The sequence below is a fragment of the Podarcis gaigeae genome (assembly GCF_964106915.1).
Source record: "Podarcis gaigeae genome assembly, chromosome: 17".
NCBI classification, from domain to species: Eukaryota; Metazoa; Chordata; class Lepidosauria; order Squamata; family Lacertidae; genus Podarcis; species Podarcis gaigeae.
The window spans coordinates 2,296,356-2,321,556 of NC_139694.1; the positions used below are offsets into that span (position 1 = coordinate 2,296,356).

Genomic DNA, 25,201 nt, shown 5'->3' on the forward strand with positions numbered 1-25,201 from the left:
GAAGAACTGGGCTCCTTTTTACCAAGATGTGTTGATCTACTTCAAAATTATTTGGAGGGAGAAACTTCAGAAAGGTATGCACAATTAACATAGATATTTTAAAAGCCTGTTAACTGGCAGCCAATGAAAAGATTTCAGAGCTGGTGAAAGTGTGTTAAATCACCTTTGATTTTACAAAGAACCTGGCACCTGCTCCTTTGGTCTCTTGCACAGGGCCTTATCAGGCGAGGCAGCTGAGGGAATTGGACTAATCTAATCTTGAAGCAACAGCAGCATGGAAAAGCACTTTGAAGGCCTGACAGGGGCTCAAAAATGGCCACAACCAAGCGGCAACATGTACCTTGCAGAAGGGAAGCGTTAGTCACAGAACCTAGATGTTTCTCAAAAGATAAGGACAGAATTAAATTCATTTCCATAGTGGAGCAGAAGCTGTTTAATTGACAACCAGGAGATTAGAGGGCAAAAGGCGTCCAAATTGCATCAAGGTCTTTTGGGGGAGTGCAGGGAGGTGAGCAAGACTATTTTTAAAAAATTATATTTGTTTGTTTATTAAATGTATATTTCACCTTTCCTCCCCAAAGCAGCCTGGGGCAGCAAACAGCAAGCGATGAAGCAATAAATCAAATCATTTCCAATACAGAGACAGCTTTGTATACTTGTATACTTACAAGGTTTGTTGGAAGAGGAAAGTCTTCAGTAGGTTTTGAAAAGGCAACAGAGATGGCGGTGGTCCAATATTCAGTGGAAATAGCCTGACGTACCGTACAGTTCCACAAGACAAGAAGGGCTTCAACAGGGTCACCTGTTGCATCTACTGGCACCCCCACCCCTTACCATAGGGCATTTAGGAATCTATTTAATTCCCTTAGTCTCCAGGAACAGACCATCTTAATCCATCCACCATCCCTGCAAGAGAGGATTGGATGTGCAAATCCAAACTTCACCAGGAAGTGACCTGACTAGGACAGTGGGGTGACATTCACCATCCCCCTGTGGACCCCAAAAAGGTGGTGACCTCTGATTTAGGCTGATCCATCCTTCATTAAAATGGGAAAATTCAGTAGATGGTGTATCAACACCAAAGCTTCCCACGGAACATGTCAATATCTCAACAGAAACCCTACCAAGGCTAGAGGCAGTGCTTAGCTGCTGGGTCTTGGGAGATAAAGAGGTCTTGTGGGGGTGAATGACTGGGAGGGAACTTTCCAGTCCTCCTGTAAAACAGCGGATCTATGCAGATCATTGAAGCACTATATAAATGCTGGTGCTAGAAGCCTCCAAGACAAATGGGGAGAATCGGAGTCCTTGATGGGGAATGAGAACACAGGAGAGCAAACATACTGGAAACCTGGTGCAACAAGGAGAAACAGGAGAATGCAGGTTAACCCTGGATAGAAACGCTAGACAGCAAGGGAAAGGAAGAACAAATCTGGGAGTGGAGCTGCTCTTTTTGTCGAGGAGGTGTTCGGATCCAATAAGACAGAAAACCTAGGAGAAATCAATTCTTCCAATGAAGTACTGTGGCTGAGAACCTGAACGCAAAAAGTAATTTAGTGGGGGGGGGGGACATACTATGCTGTTATTGACATCTGTCTGTCTCAAGAGACAATGGAGTGCACCTCCAGGGGTGAAGTCAAACCGCTGTGTTAGCAGCTCCCGGGGTGAAAGCCTGGGCAGTGTTTATGGAAGTCCTGGGCTGCCCGAATGACAAGACCCCCTTCTTGGCCTCACTGATGTGGTCCAAAGGAGAACAGAACAATGGCATCAGCTGGGCTGCAGGAGTTGCCAGAAGGAGGCATACAAGATGCCATCCAACCATCTTAGGGACTCCCCTCCAGATTTGTGCAGGGTTCACTCCTTAGCTTTTTCTTCTCCCAATGATGTCCTACAAGGCAGCGGAGATTCAGCATCAGTGTTTTCCTTCTCCTAGAAGGGCTACCTTCCCAGGTTGATGAGCCCCATCTGCCCCTCACTTCCCTCTACAGCACACTCAGAGATCACCTTCTTGATTGTTGGTTGGTCAGTACTGGTGTAATCCACTCAATCCGCCAGAGCCTGTCTTTGCAGCATGTTGTTGTTTAGTCGTTTAGTCGTGTCTGACTCTTGGTGACCCCCTGGACCAGAGCACGCCAGGCACTCCTGTCTTCCACTGCCTCCCTCATGCTGGTAGCTTCAAGAACACTGTTCCACCATCTCGTCCTCTGCCGTCCCCTTCTCCTTGTGCCCTCCATCTTTCCCAACATCAGGGTCTTTTCCAGGGAGTCTTCTCTTCTCATGAGGTGGCCAAAGTATTGGAGCCTCAGCTTCAGGATCTGTCCTTCCAGTGAGCACTCAGGGCTGATTTCCTTCAGAATGGAGAGGTTTGATCTTCTTGCAGTCCATGGGACTCTCAAGAGTCTCCTCCAGCACCATAATTCAAAAGCATCAATTCTTTGGCCATCAGCCTTCTTTATGGTCCAGCTCTCACTTCCATACATCACGACTGGGAAAACCAGAGTTTTACTATAAGGACCTTTGTTGGCAAGGTGATGTCTCTACTTTTTAAGATGCTGTCTATAGCCCATATATTACTGACATGTAGGAAGACAGCGGGGAGGTGGCCAAAAAAAGTGTGTTGTAGCAATAATGGGCAATTTCAGCTACCCTCCCATCAACTGGGCAAGCTTCTGTCCGGACCAAATTTGTTGATACAATAAATGACTGTGCCTTGGTCCAACAAAGAGCTTAATCCTGAGTGGTACCTAGAACCTGGTGCAAGATGTAAGTGTTGTTACACTGACTGGAAGGAGCAGCCACAGTCCTATGAGTCTCAAGTGGAACGTTGCCCAGGAAGTCCAGCACTCTCACATTTGATTTCAAGAGGGAACTTCTAAAGGACAAAGAGGATTTGTTAAAAGAGAGCGTCGAGGTTAAATCTCTCCAGTGAGCTCAGGCAGTTTCTAAAGCCTCAATAATATAAGCCCAGACAGAATGCATTCCACGGATTAGAAAGGGAACCATGACATCCAAGAGGATGTCAGTGTGGTTCAGGTTCACATGCAGAGTCAAAGAAGCTATAAAAGGCAAGAAAGCTTCCTTGAACTTAAAAAGTCTTCTTGCCCAAATGAGAACAAAAGGAGAGCACAAATCCTGGTAAAACAATGCAAGCTGAAGATAAGGGATGCAAATCAAAAATTTTGCTGAAGGGGTGGGACAAATCAAAAAACACAACCCTCTTTAAAAACACCAGAAGCAGGAAATCAGTCACAAGGATTGTTTCTAGACTGTTACAGAACAAAGGTGAGGAAGGGTTGTTAAGAGGTAAGGTAAAAGGTAAAGGACCCCTGGACGGTTAAGTCCATCAAAAGCAACTACGGGGTTGCGGCGCTCATCTCACTTTCAGGGAGCTGGCGTTTGTCCAGCTAGCTTTTCGGGTCATGTGGCCAGCATGACTAAACTGCTTCTGGCGCAATGGAGGACCGTGATGGAAACCAGAGTGCATGAAAACACCATTTGCCTTCTCACCACAGCAGTGCCTATTTATCTACATGCATTCGAACTGCTAGGTTGGCAGGAGCAGGGTCAGAGCAACGGGAGCTCACCCCGTCGCAGGGATTTGAACCACCGACCTTCTGATCGGCAAGCCCAAGAGGCACAGCACCACCCATGTTGTTAAGAGAGGACAGGTAAAACTACAAAAGAACTAGATGAATTTTCTGCCACTGAATTTTCTAGATTTTCTAGATGAATTTTCTGCCACTGAATTTTCTAGATTTTCTAGATGAATTTTCTGCCACTGAATTTTCTCACAGAGGAACGTTTGCACAAGTAGCAAACCACGACTGAAGAACCTACTTCCCCCCAGGTAGGAGATCTGAGACATATGGATGTAACAAGAGAGTAAGCTGTAGGGTCAACTGACAAACTAAAAATTAACAAGTCAATAGATCTGGATTACATCCACGTAGGAGCTCCTAAACAGTTTAAATGTGAAATTGCTGATCTTCCAACATGCAATTTGTCACTATCGAAAAATTGGAAGGGAGCCAACAGGACACCAAAGGGGAAGCCGGTGATGAGAGACCTGTTAGCTGATCCCCAGTAAATAGGTGTAAGTAGAGAAAATTAGTGGAATTAGTTTTATCTTCACACATCAGTCCTACTGGAAAAAGGAAGGGGTGAGTTTCTGGAATTGCCAGCTGGAAGGTCAGAGACAGGAGTGAATGGATGGGGTTATGCATCTGCACACAAAATGTGCTAAAGCACTAGAAATGTTGTGGTTGATTTCCCTGTGCAACCATCTGTCCAACTACACACATGTACTGCCACTTTCTCAGCCAAGTCCCCTCCTCAGGTGATCCATGCAGATCAGCTGGGGAATAGGAGGTTATTTTCTAACACAATGTGCTAATATCAGGATAAAAATCAGGTCCTTCTAATCTAAACCCTCAATCAGTGCAGTTCAGCTGAAAAATGGAGAAGGGCCTGATTTTCACTCCCACTGTGGTTCAATGGGCAGGGAGATTTAAACCCATATGTTGCAATTGGGAACAAAATCACCAGCACTCCTCAGCTGATCTCAGGGAGCCAACCAGCAATAAATCACACGGAGTATGTGAAGTTAACTCTTTATTAGCAGAAACAAGGGGAGCCAGGCCTAATGAGCACAACAGCTCTTCCCAGTAGGTCTTGCCCCTATGGGGCAATTGTGGAGGCTGAAGATCCCTGCTTTCCCACAGCTGCCTAATCATCTCCTCCTCCTCTGGATTCTTCCCAAGCAATCTGAGCCTCCACTAACCCACCTATCTCTGCTCCTCCCTCTTCATACATGCTTTTCTGATCCTGGGAGACCAGAGGAGTGGAGCTTGTCACAGCAGGAGGGGCAGACACTCGTACATCTTCCCCAGCCAGACTCATCTCTGCCTCTTGTCCCCACCTCTGCTTCTGCCTCTGATTTTGGACTTCTCTAAGCCACAGACTCTTCCTGCTCACTAAGTCCTGTTACCTCTTCAGCTTCCGACACTTCCTCTTCCCAAGTCTTCTCCTTCTGATCACTCATCATCATCATCCAACCACCACTCCATGACAGCTGATCCATTCTAATCAGTAAATATACCAAGAAAAAAGCACACCAAAAACTCAGGCCAATGTGAGTTTCAATAGTGGGAGTAGTCCCTACTCACAAATAAATACCGTATTTTTCGCTCTATAAGACGCACCAGACCACAAGACGCACCTAACGTATTTTTCGCTTTATAAGACGCACCAGACCACAAGACGCACCTAGTTTTGGGAGGAGGAAAACAAGAGAAAAAATATTCTGAATCTCAGAAGCCAGAACAGCAAGAGGGATCGCTGCAGCAATCCCTCTTGCTGTTCTGGCTTCTGGGATAGCTGCACAGCCTGCATTCGCTCCATAAGACACACACACATTTCCCCTTACTTTTTAGGAGGGAAAAAGTGAGTCTTATAGAGCAAAAAATACGGTAATCAATTTTAACAAAACTGATCCATTCAAAAGTATGTATTCTGACAAGGATTACAAACTCAAATAGAGATTACAAACTCTAACTCATAAAGATATGTATAACACAATAATTCATTACAGACAAGTTCATGTTAGTCCATAATCAGATTCAATGTGATAATCTATGATCATTTAGAATTTAAATGTATTTTCATGTAATATTTGATACTTCCAGCTGATGAAGGTGAATACATCGAAACAGGGCTCTGTCCTGGTTTCTGATCCATAATTGACTTCTGACTTCTGCTCAATGATTGAAACTAAGACCTTCACATCAAATCTGACTATGGACTAACATGAACTTGTCTCCACTCATAAACTCTTATTTCTAATTCTGTAACAAATTATTGTGTTATACATATCTTTATGAGTTTGAGTTTGTAATCTCTATTTGAGTTTATAATCCTTGTCAGAATACATACTTTTGAATGGATCAGTTTTTGATAAAATTGATTATTTACTTGTGAGTAGGGACTACTCCCACTATTGAAACTTACATTGGCCTGAGTTCTTGGTGTGCTTTTTTCTTGGTATATTTAATAACAAGAACTCCACTCTATTCAGTGGCATGTTGGATGGGGAGCTCAGTTCCCAGTGACGGGGCAAAAAGACACAATCCCAGCTTGCTAAGCTACCTAAGAAGGGATTGGCCTGGGGAATCACCTAAGCCTATGGGCCAGAGGTCTGTGTAGGCACAATCACTGTTTTGTTGCTGTCTAGTCGTTTAGTCGTGTCCGACTCTTCGTGACCCCCTGGACCAGAGCACGCCAGGCACTCCTGTCTTCCACTGCCTCCCGCAGTTTGGTCAAACTCATGCTGGTAGCTTCAAGAACACTATCCAACCAGCTCGTCCTCTGTCGTCCCCTTCGCCTTGTGCCCTCCATCTTTCCCAACATCAGGGTCTTTTCCAGGGAGTCTTCTCTTCTCATGAGGTGGCCAAAGTCTTGGAGTCTCAGCTTCAGGATCTGTCCTTCCAGTGAGCACTCAGAGCTGATTTCCTTCAGAATGGAGAGGTTGGATCTTCTTGCAGTCCATGGGACTCTCCTCCAGCACCAGAATTCAAAAGCATCCATTCTTCGGCGATCAGCCTTCTTTATGGTCCAGCTCCCACTTCTATACATCACTACTGGGAAAACCATAGCTTTAACTATACGGACTTTGTCGGCACAATTACTATTCTTTTAATAAAAGACCCACTGTTTTTGTCTTTTACTGTCTAAAGCAATTTTTCAGTTTTTCAAAACAGTTATTGTGGTCATGGCACAGCAGATGCATGCATGCTCCAGCAGCAGGAAAGGTGCATGAAGGAGTAAGTGTACAGGCATGGGGCCAGGTTTAACCTCTGGAAACGTCACACAGGTGTCAATGTGCAGAAGGCAGAACAACGCTTGCGTGAGCAATGCCTCCATGTATTCCACTGCAGACCTATTCGTTTTTAGCGAGTAAATTGCAACAAATGAACTTCCTACATAGAACAGGAAAAAGAATGGGGGAAACACAGAAGGACAACATGGTTGGCAGCAACATTTCCTGCATTTTCAAAAAAAAAAAAGAGGAAACAACAAAGGATTGTAATTGCAGACTAAACAGCTATACTTTTCTGATTCAGCCTGGCTATTCTACTGACCATAAATTAATCGTCCTAGGTTAAGAAATTTGTCCAGTAATTTATAATGAATGGGTGGGAAAACCACAAAGTGAACATAATAGGCAGCTATGTTTTGTGCAGCTCTATTTGACGAAAGTAAACAGTAGCATTTACTAAGAATCATTATCAACCCAACTAAAAAGTGCAGTAATACAAACCACCTCTAGATGTCACTTTCTATTCAACAATGCATAGATTCATTTCAAAACAATAAATTAGCATTTGAAACGTAAAGCTAATCGTTGCTGACAACTGATTCAGCTTTCTATTATTATTTGACTTCATTTAAGCCAACATGCTTTTAAACGGTTGTTTCCATCAACTCGTAAAAACAAATTAGACGAAACCTTGAAAAAGCTGGTCGAGAAATCTTGAAGTGAGCTGGTTTGCAAAAATCTCTCCTCAATCCTACACATGATTACTTGGAGTAAATCCCACGTGACCCGGTGAGACTTTACTTCTGAATAAACAGTATTATTAATTAAACTTATATCCCATCCTTTCTCCCAAAGGAGCCCAGGGCTGCAATCAGCAATGTAGGACATGCATTGGGTAGGGATAGTTGAGCAGCATAAATGAAGAAGCATCTCTCAAGAATGAGCCAGCAAACTTACGTCAAGAAAACATACAGCAAATGCAATAAAATGTGTATTTATACAGGACACAGTAATTTCCTGGTGAGAGAATAAAAGAATTTCCAGATGTCTAACACAATTACAGGGCACTTTATTGTGAATACTGAATGTTATTTGATTACTAATCAGTGAATGTTTTATTGGACCAGCAATTTGTCGCTACTCTAACAATGTAAGAAATTCTAGTTCTCTGTGCGTTGTCTGAAGAATATAGCAGTCAGAAACTCCACTGGCGCAAACCATGGATTTATTCTTGCACTATTATACACATCACTGTGCAAGAAGACACGCATGGGGAACAGGACCTTGAAAAATCGTCATTTCATAGCTGTGGTCGAAGTTCAAGAGCTGGAAGCCTTTTAGCTCTCCTGAGCAACACAGGTGTGTCGTAACCACAGTGCAAGCCATGGGGCCTGAACCTTTCCTCCAGTGTACTTCTCAAGAACAGTGAAAGCAAAAACCGATTTTAGCAGAGTTTGGTTTTGATGGCGCAGCTTCTTACACCAGGATGAGGTGTGCTTCAGCATTTTGTAAAGTTCTACTATGCCAACGCAGGTCGAACCTCAGTTTCCTTTTCTGTTTCTTAATTTGTAAACGGGCTTTCATGTTACACGCAACTCTTCTTTATTATTTTTTTGTAAATAATTTTTATTAATTTTCAATTACTAAAACCCAGTAACGGCCACATTTTTTTCAGTGTCAAATTACAATTCATATTCAAATATATATATCAGTTATAAAGCCAACTGTACATTTTGTGTGACTTCCCAAGTGCTGGGTTTCAGGGTGCAAAGTTTTTATTTCTTCCTGCTTCCGAAGTCTTAATTAATCCAATTATATTCATTCCTGAGCTTAATCCATTATCATTAGCTACAGAATTCTACACACAACTTTTCTAGTGATGGAGGGAGGGGCCGCCATTTTATCCAGGAAAAAAACCTCAATGGTTTTAACTGTGGAACTGCAAAACAAAGGTCAGTCTCTACACACACATTTCTAGCTTGCTTAAGTGTTCTGTGTTAACCCAAATACTGTACATTTCTGAGCCAAGAAAGACCTGCTATAATCTTATGAATTTGCCTCTTTTAACCTGAACTAGTATCTGCCTCACTAAACATCTTCTTGCCCCCTCCATACACTAAAAAAAAACTCCATACCCATCCACTAAATTATTCCCCCCCCCCCCTTATGTGTTAGCATTAACTTCTTCAACCCCAGAGTTTTACCAACTCTTCCAATTTTATGGTTGTCCAATGCCTTGGCCTAATTTGTGTCACATTTCATTCTAAAATCTATTTCACAAGAATCTCAGCTTTTGTTTTAAAATCTCAGCTTTTGCTTTTTAAAAAAACAGAATATGCAAAATAAGGAAACCTTTTAAGTGTATTAACCTGAAACTTGCTCAAGGGGAATTAAGCAATACCATGTCCCATGGAAAAGGATGAAACATACATAAAGTAGGCAATGTGCATATATTTAGACATCAACAAATACTTGTACTTCCAAGATGTGCACGTTGCAAGTCCCCTATCAGTTGACGTGAGCAGCCCAGCCCTTAAAAACTCCGATATTGAAAATATACTTCAAAAGCATATTTAGTATATGGTATCTTGCTTTACATCTGCAGACAGTGCTGTTTTCTTAATTATCTTTGACAACTGAGCATCTCTGTAATGTAACAGCCTACCAATTCCCCTCCCCTACCATTAACTCACACACCAAGTTTTCAGTAATTTTTTTAATTTCGAAATGCAATTTGCATACAGCACGTAATACCTCGTTGGGAAAAGATTACAAACCCTTTCAGTAAATGACCTAGAAACCAATACTAATCTTTTGTCAGTCAAGTGATTCAGCAAATGCTGGCTACCTGTAATTTGGATCCATTTCACAACAGATTGTTAGAAACCCTCATGATGTAGGAAATCGTAGCATATAACTTATCGCTGATAAATCAACAGTCACCAGAGACACTTGCAAAGCGATTTTTCTGATAGTCCTTTTCCAAGTTACAATCCAGTTGAAAGTGATAATTAGACATCAGGCATCCAGTGGCTGGCACTCCTGTATCATCATGAGGAGTTCTCTTCCTGTTCTGTATTCCCAAACATCCAATCATATTTTGCACCAAAACTATCAAATTTCAGAATGCAATTTTATAGCAATCTAACAGCTGCAGTGTCTCCCTAATTACTTTTCCTTAATAGTCTTTTGGACGCTAAAACCAAGCACGTTTGTTTATGAAAACCCTCTGGATGAGGAACATTTTGGAAAATTTCTTGACAAAACAAGTGAACAAGCTAGGGACAAGCAACAAATTGCATTGCACACATCTTGGTTTCGTTTTGAAGAAACCGTAGGCAGGGGACGAGGGAGGCTGATAAAAGTCAGGACCATAGCATACAGGAAGAGTAGGGAGGTGAGATTTTCATCAGAACCGTGACGCAGAGAGAATGGTTAATGCCCTCATTACCACATGCCACAGTCCTAATCTTGTCCCCAGCTCTGGCTTACCCCTAGGGCCTGCTCCTCTTTCTTTTTTTCTTTTTTTTAATGACACATGAAGTCTAGGTATTCCAGTACAAAATGGCTTTCCTGGAAACGCTCAAGTTCAACTGGTTCTGTCGTACATATCACTTGCTGTAAACCTCTAGGTAACACAATCCTTTATACAGGAACGAGGCCACTGACTGGACTGCGGAAGTACAAAGCAAGTTCATCTTTTTACAGTACCCATGGGCAGCAGTCCTTTGACTTCATCCACACGACTCTTGTGAATTTGGAAGGCAGGGGTCACCCAATGGCCGCACGAACATTGCTCACCTTGCCAATGGAAGGAGCCCAGCTTCGATGTACATTTTGGGCACAGAAGCTGCAAGAGAACAAGACAAACAAGTCGCTTAATGCTCCATCTCCTCTCCAATTACAGTAAAAGATAAACTTCAAAACTAACTATCGCTATGGATCTCCAACTCTATAAAGATTTGACTGGTTTGTTCAAATCAACATAAAATCTGGCCTCCTCTGGCCACATTACTCAGCATCTGAAGTTCTGTTACCCAAACTCTCTCTTCTTGCAAACAATGCACACTCATGCATGCAGACAAGTATCCATGGGTCCTATAAAATCCCCCCAAGCCCATCATTTTCTCAGCTCCATTGCACTTTTCAATACAGTGGAACCTTGGTTGTCAAATGTTATCTGTCCCGGAAGACCGTTCGACTCCCGAAACGTTTGACAACTGAGGCACAATTGCTGGTTGGCAAAATCCATTGAGAAAATAGAGAAATGCGCCTCAGAAGCCCTTCAACTTCTGAGGAGTGTTTGAAAATGGAAGCATTCACTTCCGGGTTGTTCAGCTTCTGAAATGTTTGACAATCAAGGTTCCACTGTATTTCCTCAGGTTCCCCTTCAGCTCACTGCTTGCTTTGCTGCCGTTTTCTTAGCTAACTAGCTGAAGATTTCCAAAGATTCAAACTGTTTCCCCTCACCTGTCCATCCATCACTCCTAAGAGTGCAGGTTCCATCCACTGCACGGGCTCAATGAAGTAAGAAGTACACCTAGACTGGTCATCATGGTGAAAAGGGACAGGTCTCGAAAGCCTCTTATGAGCAAAAGCGGCAGGTCCCTTGCCTTCATCATGAGACAAGATGCTTGAACTTCGAAAGAGCAGGCGCCTGTCGTCCAGAAACAAAGGTAACAGAATGACTTGGAAAGGTATCTGAAAGCAATGTCATCTTTGTTCATTAAACCATTTGAAATGAAAGAAACATATAATCAAAAGCAGCAATATACTGTATCTAAACTATCTTTCACATCAATAAGATATGAGGAAGTAACTGTGAGTAAATAGTATGGAGTCAACAGAAAAATTCATTGTGGGAGTTCCTAATCATAAAGCAAACACATTCTTTTGCACGTTAACAGGTTTTCATATTGCCACTTTCATAAGTTCTTTAATCCATTCATTAATTTAGGATGAAATCCTTCTTCCATCCTTCTAAATATGTTATTTTGGTTACGTAGGCAGCTCTCCTGATCTGACTGCTGAAGCCTACTTGGAATTCTCATGTATCTCCAAGATGGTCAAAGGATAAGGCATTTGCAAGCAACCTGTAATAAATTAACCCAGGCGGTCATTTCTGGCCAAGACTACTGGATAGGCCCACAACAATCGTTTAGAATTGGATCTTCATTTTTCTTGCATTTTTAAACTAATGCACACTTTGCACAGCAACACCAGAAGGCAACCGCATCCTATACCACAACCCTATTACATATTCAGGCAGCAACCATTTTGCGCAGGGGTTCCATTCCCGGCCCCTACACACATCGGCTGAGCGCCCTGCCCTGTTCTGCCTTCTTCCAGATCCAAAGGGACCTGCACATCAGCGATCACACATCAATTGGATACACCTGAAATAGTCGTCACCTATACAGGTGTGGGAATGTTGCTAGGCCAGTCCCAATAGGTTCTCTGAATTATCAGGACTACAGGGAGGAGAAAGAGGATTCCAGCGAAAGGTGTAGCCTCCGGACTTGGAGACACCAGGGCAAGCAGGGGATGGGGAAGGAGATGTTGGTGTAGGAAGTACTCACAGGGGGGCAGAGGAGGGCGAGGGGATGGGGGTCAGTGAACAGGAACCACAGCAACAGGACCCATCACCAGAGCCAGAGGGCCCCTGTCTCCATGTAGACGGCAGGCTCTGAGGTCTGTAGGAAGCAGCAGCCAGGGCGCTCCAGAAGGCTAAGGCGAGCAAGGGCCCACAGCCCAGCTCCCTAGCTGGCCAGGTGGGGCTCGCTAGTTCTGGGAGGAAGTGTGCTGGAGTAGACTGGGAGCAGGTGAGGGTCACATGCCTCATCAAGCCCAAATGCTGCAATCAGCAGGTATAGTATAACAGGGCAGCAAAGCTGAGGTGCTGTGTCTGTTGAACTGCCCATATTGAGGGACCTTGACTTGGGTGCTCTTGGAACTCCACAGGACTGCACTTTGGGTTGATGCTGGACTATATTCTAACTGCAGAACTTCAGGCTTGGCTACTTGGCTGGACCCTGAACCTCCTTTCCTGACCTTTGGACTTTGGATTTCTGACTCTGGGTGTGGCTTGTGCTGATTGACCCTTGGATTTTGAACTTGGCACACTGACTTACTGCCAGGTAGGCCAGGGGATCAGGACAATAGGCCAAGAGGACATCTTAGCCGGCCAGCAAGCAAACTTGTAATCGGGTCAGACACAAAGAACACTAAAGTTGGCATGTGCAATCAAATTGCGTTCAGATCAGCTCCAGATCTTTGTTCAATGGGTCACTTAAGTAATACACATCCAACACCCAATTCTCATGTAGCTGCTATCAGTTTGCCTGCAAGATAAGAAGGGCTGCTACAAGGGAAAAAAGGAAGGATTGGGTCTCTCCTGCCACCATCTGCAGAGTTCTCCCCAAATCAAGCAATTGGCAGGCATGCCACTGCCTCTCAGCAGTAACCAGGGAGGACTGCCAAAGGACATGAGCTGCTAAGAGCCGCAGGTTATCTCAGTTGACACTTCTACTCTCACCTCCAGCAAGGCAGATCTCATGGCTGTGCAGTCTAATGAGACGCCAAATCACCATGGCTCCTTCAGAAAGATCGCTCTGCTGCCGCATTAAGTTCCAAAACGTTTATAGCACTGTTTCCTTCTACTTTATATTATCTATTGCCCATGAGGGTTAATTAAAACCAAATTGTTTTCTCGCCCTGCTACAGAGCCTTAGCCCTGGGCTTCTGACATCTGGAATCATATCTCTTTCCCTTTCCTTACACAGTCTGACCACAACATCTCCATTTTTCAAGGATTATTTATATATAATCTATTCGCTGCTGTATATCCGGGACACTGAGCCAGTTATCATAAAAGCAGAGAAAGGGTAAATCCGCAATGGGACAGTGTCACTCCAAACTGCACGTAAAAAGTGAATGATGGAATGCTTTCCTCATCGGGGGGGGGGGGGGCAGAACCCACAATGCATAGAAACCTAGCTTATTGCAGAGATGATTAGGTGGGGACCTTTCTGCCTGATTCTAGTTTTTTATCTGCACCCATTTTATTTTTTTTGGTACAGCAGAATAGTAAATCACCTTCCCGTCTTCTTCAATTTGACATCCACTCACAAAAACAAGTTTACCACATCTTGCGCAATTAGCAGGAACATGGTCAGTTTTACCTGTCAGAATAAGGTGCCCTACAAGTCAGAAGAGATATATTTTTCCACACAATAAATTACTCAAAACTTCCAGAGAAATATGGTTTTACTAAAAGCTTGCCAAAACACAACCTTGGCGAGGACTTGCATCAGAACGTTTATCAGGCAAATACTACATTTATTTGTGTGAACCAAGTAAATCAAGATGGGACACCTTTTCGGCTCCCCAGACCAGATCCATGGGGACAGAAGTGTTACTATTTGAAAATAACTGCTGTAAGTCACAGGACGGAGCAGGATATAACTCTAATAAATATATTTGTGGAGCCCCATACCTGCACTTTCTACACCTGTACAGAACCTCAGTGTTTGGAGTTTGCTGTACAGTGTTTGGATCAACTGCAAAGACATCTCGCGGCAGATTTCGTAGCTCTGAAAAGAAGAAGCAACAGTGCATTTATAAACTTGCAGACAGTCATCGTTAAACATTAAAAGCTTGTATTGGTTTACTGCATTTATATATTATCCTTAAGCAAAATGTTCAGGGGACTTTACAATAAAATCTGCTTTTAAAAAAAGAAAGCTTTTGTCCCAATAAATACCATAAAGGAACTATTGTGGTTGTAACTGCCTACAGAGGACTCCTTCCTTCATTAAAAAAGCCTATGCTCAGATGTGCATTTATTCTCACTTTACGAGATCATTGCAAAAACCAATTTCACATAAACATGCTATCAGCTATGTTGATCCATTAAAAAAAATTAAAACAAAAGCAGCAGTACCCGCTTCACTTATTTACGTATTTTTCGCTCTATAAGACGCACCAGACCACCAGACGCACCTAGTTTTTGGAGGAGGAAAACAAGAAAAAAAAATTATGAATCTCAGAAGCCAGAACAGCAAGAGGGATCGCTGCGCAGTGAAAGCAGCAATCCCTCTTGCTCTTCTGGCTTCTGGGATAGCTGCGCAGCCTGCATTTGCTCCATAAGACGCACACACATTTCCCCTTACTTTTTAGGAGGGAAAAAGTGAGTCTTATAGAGCAAAAAATACGGTAATTCATTTATAGCCCACTTTTCCTTCAAGAAGTTCAAGGTGCCATGATAGCTTTATTATAGTCACGTCAAAGTCTCAAAGCAGTACGCTAACTTTTGCATTTCATGGAACTCTTGAGCAGGCTGGATGTTAAACAAAAGGGGTAGGAGAAATAGGCTGATGATAAAGGGCATCGTGGAAGCCTATTTGCAAGACAGTGGTACCTCGGGTTAAGAACTTATGTATCTTAAGTAGATTATTCAGGAAACTCTTTGCAAATCAATTAAATTAGTGCTTAGTGCAAATGATCTGTTTGCCCCACAGCATACTAGGGGGGGGGGAGCAGCAACCATCACTCTTTTTGAAACTATAAAAGCCGGCACTTAATGTAGTTCTGTCTCTCTCTGGCAGTAATCTAAGAAAGTCAGACACCCGCTTACTCCTGGATCCTGCATCCTTGCCTTCAAAACCATCAATAGCCTTGCCCCTTACATCTCCACTCTTCTATCCAGACACGTTCAAACCCATGACTACTTGTTCACTTCACCACCAGTTTGTTTATTGAATCCCTCCCTTCCTCCCAAAGGAGCCGGGGGAGAGAGTCTTTTGCTCCTTTAGATCACTCCTTCTCCATTGCTGCCCAATGCCTAGAGCAGGCATAGGCATACTTGGCCCTCCAGATGTTTTGGAACTACAACTCCCATCATCCCTGACCACTGGTCCTGTTAGCTAGGGATGATGGGAGTTGTAGTCCCAAAACATCTGGAGGGCTGAGTTTGCCTATGCCTGGCCTAGAGCTGCCTCTCAAAATGCCTGGGATACTCCCACTCTCTTGCTTTCTTCAAATCCACCCTAAAAAGCCACATTTTCTGTGAAACGTTTGGCACAACCACCTGGGCCCAAAAGCACATGTTGCATGTTCTTTCCCCTATTACTGCACTTCAGTTTCCATCCTTTTCCTCTGCTGCCTACATGTGTCCCTGATCACACATTACATCTGAACACACTGGTTTCTATGGAGAGAGATGAAAGCGGAAAGTCTTACTATTGCATTTTAGGAGAAGAGAAGGGGCACTAGGGATCTTGCAGGCTGTAATGGAAGCCTAAGAGGGGGGGAAATGAAAGCTTGAAGTGTGAATGGCGCAAGTTTGGGCCACCCGAGGGCAGAAAGAAGAGCAAGTTCTGGAAAACGGAAGTGAAAGAGAGAAATGCAAAAGTTGCAGTGCCAATTCCCTGTTCCAAAGGAAGAGTGAATATCCCAAGATTCAGTGTTATTCAAGAGTCTGGGGTTTTTGGAGCAGCCAAGTACAAATTTTTGGGTGGTCAGACAACCTGACTCTCAGATAACAGGATACCACTTTTTATCTGGGGATAACCGGGGAAAAGGCTGCAATGCAGGCAAGGATTCCGAGACCCACATGGTGCAATTCCCAAGCAAGCAACGTAGGTTTTCCTTGAACCCCCTGCCCCAAATGGGGAAAAGCAGAAAGTGTGCCTTAAAAGGGGAGGATAAGCCTGTGTGCTCCCTTTAACTTCCAGACTAGATCTGAGAAAAATAACGAATACAGACAGACAAAAAGAAAGGAGTCAAGTAGAGGAGACAGGAAGGGGGGGCTACTAGCTAGGGCAAGAACAATCCATCCTGGAGGATCGCACAGAGACTGAGCAAATGGACTGGGTGAACAATTCAATCCTTTGGGGGAAGAATTTAAAGGTTCTGCTCCTTGGGAGGAGGGGATACCTGAAAGAAAAGACAGCAAGGTTGCAAATCTGGCTAGAAGAGGAAGAGCTTCCCCGTAACAAAAGGTAGCATCGCTTTTGATTGACAGTAGGATACTTTTAAGTTTCTTGCCATGGAAGAGTAATGAGATGACTTACAGCAGGCATGGCCAAACTTGGCCCTCAAGCTGTTTTGGGACTACAACTCCCATCATCCCTAGCTAACAGGACCAGTGGTCAGGGATGATGGGAATTGTAGTCCCATAACAGCTGGAGGGCAGAGTTTGGCCATGCCTGACTTACAGGCAAAGCTGAGTTCCATGTGGAAAACAGAAGAGGGAGCCTAAGCTCAGATTAACCTTGAGCACAAGTGCCTAAGTCCATGTACAAAACTGGGGTGGCAGATCCTAACTTTAAGAAATGCTTGTTGGAAAGACCAAACTGAGGTGTGTTCTTATGCTGGCCGTGCGCAAAAAGGAATCGGATACAAAGCAAGACGTTTGCGGCTACGTCTTTGTTGCTCGTTGTAATGAGAACATGTCTACATCTAATTAGGGATGGTTGGTGGTTCATGCCATGGTGTGCCTCTTTTTCTGTGCCTGAGAAAGTGCCATGCTTTGTACTGCCACTCCTTATGTGAAGCACCAGGAGCCAAGAGGCAGGCTAATGATGAAAAAAAGTACCACAGTGGTACCTCAGGTTACATACACTTCAGGTTACAGACTCCGCTAACCCAGAAATAGTGCTTCAGGTTAAGAACTTTGCTTCAGGATGAGAACAGAAATCGTGCTCTGGCAGCGGGGCAGCAGTGGGAGGCCCCATTTGCTAAAGTGGGACTTCAGGTTAAGAACAGTTTCAGGTTAAGTACGGACCTCCGGAACGAATTAAGTACTTAACCCGAGGTACCACTGTAATATATTCCTAGGCTGTAAGTAAGCCACTTGGGGCAGATACCTCCTTGTAAAGTGTCATATTTATACATTATACTATATAAATAGCTAATAAATATTATCATTAATTACATCTCACAAGCCTCTGCCAATCAGAAGGGGAAATGTTTCAATCTTTTTATTAGCAAATATCCAGGTTAATTTGTGAAGAACGTCCACAAGTGCCATCTGAAGACTGTCACACCTTGCAAATGGGGCTTCCACCCAGCTTCCTACCTGGAACAGTATTTCCCCTCACACAAACCTTTAACTTTGTTTGATGTTATTAGCCTTGTTAGCATCCAGCTTGAGGAAGAGTTTTGTGAAACTCGAAAGCTAGCTCACGACTTTTGACTTTTATTGGTTTTAACAGATTATACTATTCCTCCAGTTGAAACACTGTGTTTTATAAAATACGCTTACAGGATCCTCCCTTTCTTCACTGAGCAGAGGCACTAGAAAGCGGAGGATCCCTATTTCTGCAATTCCAACCAGCTTTATGTCTTAAATAACATGGACTGCTTGATCTTTAGCCTTTAAATTGTGAAAAATGCTTCACAAACGCTCTGTGCATGTGCCTAAGTTCTTTTGTAGAACAAAGCACCGTCCTGACAGCAAGATAGGAGACCAAGAAAGATTCCTTTACACACAAACACAGAGAGGGGGGGGGGGGAGAGAAGAAGAAAAAGAAGAAGGAGGAGGAGGAGAAGAAGAAGAAGAAGCGACTTTATTATTCTTAATGCAAGCAAAGCCCATTCTTTGGGTCTTCATATTTGATTTAGTCCAACCTGAAAACAATAACATAATTCTAAACCAAGGATGCCATTGAGACTTGCCTCAACTGTTCCCTTATGCAGCTTGATAATGTGAAAAGAAAAGAAAAGAAAGAATTACACATATCGGTCTCATTCATAGGAACATAAAAATGTGAATGTGCTTCGGCATAATTTAGACTGTTGAGATTTGGTACACACACAAGGTTTGATTACAAAATAAAAAACTGAAAAAGAGGCATTTGTACAACTTGCCTTGAAAAGGGAGAAGGAATACATGAGACTGTAGCCCAAAACTGTCACACTAAAGCTTAAGACCTTTACACACAAGCACCTTAAGACAGACCAGTAATCAGTAAAGTCTGAAATTAGAACGTTTTTACAAAAACTCCATTCACTTTACCTAATTTCTAAATGACTGAGTAATAGAAAGGTTGGGAAGGGGAGCCAGAACAGGGCTGTTACAGAGAAAGGAAGCTGGCATGTGCCAAAAGAAAACCAGGAGTGGATTCTCCTGGAGGAAAGATTGCTGAAAACTGATTTCTGCTCTTGCACAAATGAGATCAAGTTTAGGTGTGCTCGATTATTCCATAGTATAGCAAGGTTGGAGGCTTTTTGCAGCCTACCTACTGGCAGATCCTGCTTCTGCAAGTTTCCTCAGAAGAAGATATCAAACCCCTGGGTTCCTTTTGCAGCTGAGTGCACTTCTAGCTGGCCTCTCTCACCCCATGTCCCACATCAGACAAGGGGAAAAAGATTTGTTGCACCAACTTCCTTAGAACCAACTGGGGGAATGAAGAACCCAGAATAGAGATGATACTGGATGGGAATGTTGAAATACCTAGATTTGACTTTGGTGAAGGGGGTGTCTGTGTTCCTTAGTTAAGTATATGCTGTACTATAGAGGTGAAGGAAGTGTTTAATTTAGAGACATGCAGGGACAGCACAGCAATTTTATTTGGAGGACAGATTGCACTCATTTGTGGAAAGAGAAAAACACTCTGCATGTGTTCACGGATACAGTGGTACCTCGGGTTAAGTACTTAAATCATTCCAGAGGTCTGTTCTTAACCTGAAACTGTTCTTAAAGCACCACTTTAGCTAATGGGGTCTTCTGCTGCCGCTGTGCCACCGCCGCCCGATTTCTGTTCTCATCCTGAAGCAAAGTACTTAACCCGAGGTACTATTTCTGGGTTAGCGGAGTCTGTAACCTGAAACGTATGTAACCTGAAGCGTATATAACCCGAGGTACCACTGTACTTTAAATATATTCCCACTGGCTACTAGAAATAATTCCCAGCTACCAAACTCAAACTTAAGATTGTGGACTCCTGCACAGCTCCAGCTGCTAAAGATTCTGAAAAATTCAACACTAGCAGGTAGAAAAAGCTAAAGAAATATGGAAAGTTAAGTATACAGCGAAGTTGCTGTTTGACTTTCTCACTGTGCTGTTTGTCTTCGTTTAATTCTTCTCAGAAGCTAATTTTAACTAGAGGTTGGGAAATGAACAGGAAAAATTAGAGGTGGAGCTGGTCTTACATGGCAAGTATTCAATGTACCAAGGCTCATAGCCAGGGGTGGGGGCAATTTCCAACAGCAGTCAGTAACATGTATCCATGCTTTAAGAATTCAAGCTTACTAGTCTATCTATAATACAACTCATGTTTGAAAAAGAGTGCTATTTATTACAGAGTTTTGTTATTACCCATTCCAGGTGGAAGAACATGGGGGGGGGGCGCAATTCAAGTAGAGTTCAATAACGCAAGTTCAGTTTCAATGTGAATACAGTAGCTGAATTTGTATGTAGCCATTTCTAGCCCAGTGTTAAGAGATTAGAAAAGCACTTCTATTTCCTTACCAGGATATTTCTCTGTAACCTTTTGCAAACGATACTGTTTGTAAATAGTACTGGTCACATCGACTTCACAGCCCATTTTTTCATAGAGTTTCAGTTGCCACTCGAAGCCTTCATTCATTCTGGAACAAGGGGGGGGGAGCCTTCTGATTACATTCCAATCTTCACAAGGAAGGAAAACAAATTTTATCAAATAAAAACGCACTTGGCATCTGGTTTGATGGCCTGGACAAAGGCATAGGCCTCTTCAAAAGGGAGTTTATTGGCTTTCATTAAATAGGCAGTCACAACAGCAACACTCCGGCTGACTCCAGCTTGACTGAAAACAAAACAAGGAGACACCCAATAAAATATGGTCACACACAACAAAAAATGGAAACCCCCCCCCAAAAAAATAACCAGATCCTTCATTCCCTTCAAACTGCATTTTCCCCTAGAGAACATCTTTTTTACAATTCACTTGTACTCAGGAAATAGAGCACTGCACACACATTTCTCATGACAACTTTGGAAGATATACTTGTGTATCAACAGTTTTCCCCTTAGAAATACTATACTCCAGAGTCAGAGGCTCAAGTCTTCCCCACATGCTCTTTGTGTATTTTGATCCACAATGTATTTTGTACTCTAGTTTCACAATATCCCTCATTACCTGCTGCCACCCCACCCACCTGAAAGACATGACCTCCCTGAAAATTATCCTGCTCCTGTCCTAACAAACAAACAAACAGAGAGCAAGAGTGTGGTTGAAATTCTGTATGAAAAATATATTGTTGTTGTTGTTGTTGTTGTTATTTACCCCACCCATCTGGCTGGGCTTCCCCAGCCACTCTGGGCGGCTTCCAACAAAATATTAAAATACAGTAATGTATCAAACATTAAAAACTTTGCTAAACAGGGCTGCCTTCAGATGTCTTCTAAAAGTCTGGTCTTTTTTTTCTCTTTGACATCTGGTGGGAAGGTGTTCCACAGGGCGGGTGCCACTACCAAAAAGACAATCTGCATGGTTCCCTGTAATTTGGCTTCTTGCAGTGAGGGAACTGACAGAAGGCCCTTGGAGCTGGACCTCAGTGTCCGGGCAAAACGATAAGGGTGGAGATGCTCCTTCAGATATACTGGACCGAGGAACAATGATTTCCGCCCCCCCCCCCGGCACTTCCTACACAAAAGTAAGAGCATAACGGTCCTGCTCCATTTGACCAACACCCATATAGCCAAATATTTCTAACAGTGGCCATCTCCTGTCATTTGTCACCAGCATCCAGTATAATCGGTACACAAAACCAGAAAGAAAGAAAGAAAGAAAGAAAGAAAGAAAGAAAGAAAGAAAGAAAGAAAGAAAGAAAGAAAGAAAGAAAGAAAGAAAGAAAGAAAGAAAGAAAGAAAAGACTTGATGGAGAAAGTGGGGAACACATTCTACATCTTGTTGTTGTTGAGTCATTTAGTCGTGTCCGCCTCTTTGTGACCCCCTGGACCAGAGCACACCAGGCACTCCTGTCTTCCACTGCCTCCTGCAGTTTGGTCAAACTCATGCTGGTAGCTTCAAGAACACTGTCCCAGCATCTCGTCCTGTGTCGTCCCCTTCTCCTTGTGCCCTCCATCTTTCCCAACATCAGGGTCTTTTCCAGGGAGTCTTCTCTTCTCATGAGGTGGCCAAAGTCTTGGAGCCTCAGCTTCAGGATCCGTCCTTCCAATGAGCACTCAGGGCTGATTTCCTTCAGAATGGAGAGGTTTGATCTTCTTGCAGTCCATGGGACTCTCAAGAATCTCCTCCAGCACCATAATTCAAAAATTCTACATCTTAGGGTAGGGCTATGATGTTTTGTTGATTATTGGCTAGATTGATTAAAAGCAGGGTGCCACTTTTTTAAAAAGAAGTGTACAAGAACAGACAAAAATGGCAGGTGGTAGTGGCCATCTTCAAACAGGCATCCTGCCCACCCCCCACACCCCGTCTCTCACACAGAAGAGCAATCGACTGTCCCAGATGGAGCCTGCTGTGGCTTTTGCAAGCTTCATCAAAAAGAACACAGAAAGCAAATTGTATACACAGGTAATCAACAAAGCAACAAAAAATTATTTGACTGCTCTCCCTTCTGTGCAGGCTAAGAGTTGGACACGCTGAGATTTGGGAGCACATCGGGGCACAAGGTAAATTAGACAGTGAAAGTTCAGCCAAAAGTTAATGCTAGGGAAGGATTTGCCGGGGGGGGGGGGGGGGAGAGAGAAGAGAAAACACATTGCAGCCGTGTCTCATTGCCTGTATAGGCGATTTCCGGATTCTCCTGGAGAAGGTTTTTTTCTTTTTTTCTTTTTAATGCCCTGAGAGACAGAAGAAACTGAAGATTCAATGTTATCTGTGTTTTGAGCACCAGCATGTCTAGGTCACACGTAATAAGACCCGAGTTAGAAAAAAGGCCAGAGAAACCCCCTCTTTTCCGGTACTTTGGCTTCTGGCTGGACATGGAGGTATCCAATCGTGGGCTGTGCTAAAAATAAAAACTAAAAAAGCACCCCTTGATTTCTCTCAATATCTGTGGGACAGTTGTCATTACCACCCTGATATATATATATATATATGGCCAATATCCAACCTGTTTGTGTGGCAGCGCCTTTGATGCCAAGTGAGGATGGCCACATAATTTTTATGTATTTTTTTTAGTTGGAACATGAGACACAGAAAAAGTAAAAAGCATTTCTCAGCATCAGGGAGAGAAGTAAAAAGTATTTTTCGGCTGAACAGGAAAGATGGGCAGTTGCCTTTTACAACAAAATGTGGCAGAATGATGTCAAAAATGTCTCTGGGTTTACACGCACACACAATTAGGGGCAGAAACTGGGCCCTGGCGCTGCTTGTTATAATAATTGCTACCGTATATTATATCATTTTCTTATATAATAATTATTATATGCTGTTTGAAATAAATAAATAAATAGGATTATGATCATTCCACTGCCAGTCCGCAATGTTCTAATAATTCTAATTGTTCCACTGCCAGTCTGCAATGCTCTAATAATAATAATAATAATTCTTATTGTTTCACTGCCAGTCTGCGGCGCTCTAATAATAATAATAACAATTATTATTATGATTATTATTGTTCCCCTGCCGGTCTGCAGAGCTCTAATAATAATAATAATATTAATAATAATAATTCTTATTGTTCCACTGCCAGTTTGCGGTGCTCTAATAATAATAGTTGTTGTTGTTCTCCTGCTAGTCTGCAGCGGTCTAATAATTATAATAATAGCAACAACAATAATAATAATACTTCTTATTGTTCTCCTGCCAGACTGCGCTCTAATAATAATAATAATAATTCTTATTATTGTCCCCCTGCCCGTCTGCAGCGCTCTAATAATAATAATAATATTAGTAATAATTCTTCTTATTGTTCCCCTGCCCGTCTGCAGCACTCTAATAATAATAATAATAATAATAATAATTGTTCCCCTTCCAGTCTGCAGCGCTCTGACAATAATAATAATAATAATTGTTCCCCTTCCAGTCTGCAGAGCTCTAATAATAATAATATTAATAATAATTCTTCTTATTGTTCCCCGCCCGTCTGCAGCACTCTAATAATAATAATAATAATAATAATAATTGTTCCCCTTCCAGTCTGCAGAGCTCTAATAATAATAATATTAATAATAATTCTTCTTATTGTTCCCCTGCCCGTCTGCAGCACTCTAATAATAATAATAATAATAATAATAATAATAATAATAATAATAATTGTTCCCCTTCCAGTCTGCAGAGCTCTAATAATAATAATATTAATTCTTCTTATTGTTCCCCTGCCCGTCTGCAGCACTCTTATAATAATAATAATAATAATTGTTCCCCTTCCAGTCTGCAGAGCTCTAATAATAATAATATTAATTCTTCTTATTGTTCCCCTGCCCGTCTGCAGCACTCTAATAATAATAATAATAATAATAATAATAATAATTGTTCCCCTTCCAGTCTGCAGAGCTCTAATAATAATAATATTAATTCTTCTTATTGTTCCCCTGCCCGTCTGCAGCACTCTTATAATAATAATAATAATAATAATAATAATAATAATAATAATTGTTCCCCTTCCAGTCTGCAGCGCTCTAATAATAATAATAATATTAATAATAATTCTTCTTATTGTCCCCCTGCCCGTCTGCAGCGCTCTGACAATCATAACGATGACAATCTTTCTGCTTCTCCCCCTCACCATCTGACCAGGGCGCGCGCCCCCCTTTCCCGCGCGCGGCCGAGGAAGTCCGCGCAGGCGTCGAGGTGGCTGAGGAGGTCGCAGTGAGGCTGGTCCAGGGCGGGCACGTGCAGCACCGCCTCCGCCCCCGACACCGCCCCGGCCGCGGGCGGCTCCGAGTCCACCAGCAGCAGCGCCCAGGCCGGCGCCGCGCCATCCGGGAGGCCGAGGCCGCCGCCGCCGCCGCCGCCCAGATACAGGCCGGGGAGAACCGGCACCATGACTAGGCCGCGCCACCTCACCGGCCACCGTCGCCGCCGGGGGGGCGGGAACTGCTGGGGCCCCGCCTTCCCGCTCCTTCCCCGCCAATGAGGCGCCCTGTCTCGAGCAACCCTAAACTTACGAAAGTGTAGACCCGCGCGCTTCCGCCATTTTGTTGCTGCGTGGAATAGAACATAGATCTGAAAGGAAGTAGCGCTTGCGGGTTCCGTTTCATTCCCGCCCTTTTCTTCTGTTTTAAACTAAAAAAAAAAAAAAAATACCCTTCCATAGATTTAAGGTAAAACTGGTAAAACTGCAGAGCTCGATTATATTATAATGCACAGAAATTTAATAAATAAATAGCAGCAACAGCATTTATTCAGTAAATCTGTATACCACACCCTTCACTCGAAGATCTCTGGACGTAAAAGTGCAAAATAAAAACACAATAAAAATAAAATAAAAACA

General features: G+C 43.0%; 1 protein-coding gene across 2 annotated transcripts; it reads right to left on the minus strand.

The window, feature by feature from the left end:
* Positions 1-8,412: 8,412 nt before the first annotated feature.
* DUSP12 (dual specificity phosphatase 12) lies at positions 8,413-24,771 on the minus strand. Of its 2 annotated transcripts, none has more exons than XM_083719677.1 (6): positions 24,494-24,771; positions 20,488-20,601; positions 20,286-20,404; positions 14,307-14,403; positions 11,282-11,468; positions 8,413-10,661 (listed from the first exon to the last, which is right to left on the minus strand). In XM_083719677.1, the coding sequence occupies exons 1-6, from the start codon at positions 24,751-24,753 to the stop codon at positions 10,506-10,508; spliced, it is 933 nt and encodes a 310-aa protein (XP_083575803.1). In that variant the 5' UTR covers positions 24,754-24,771; the 3' UTR covers positions 8,413-10,505. The 2 variants fall into 2 exon arrangements, with proteins under 2 accessions (XP_083575803.1, XP_083575804.1); XM_083719678.1 differs by having other exon boundaries at positions 24,497-24,761.
* Positions 24,772-25,201: the final 430 nt, after the last annotated feature.

Coding starts and splice junctions, on each gene's coding strand:
- DUSP12 (XM_083719677.1), bottom strand. CDS start 24,753: ATGGTGCCGGTTCTCCCCGGCCTGTATCTGGGCGGCGGCGGCGGCGGC. Junction 20,405..20,487: donor GCCATCAAACCAGATGCCAA/GTGCGTTTTTAT, acceptor CCCTTGTTCCAG/AATGAATGAAGGCTTCGAGT. Junction 11,469..14,306: donor TACAGGTGTAGAAAGTGCAG/GTATGGGGCTCC, acceptor TCTGGACGACAG/GCGCCTGCTCTTTCGAAGTT.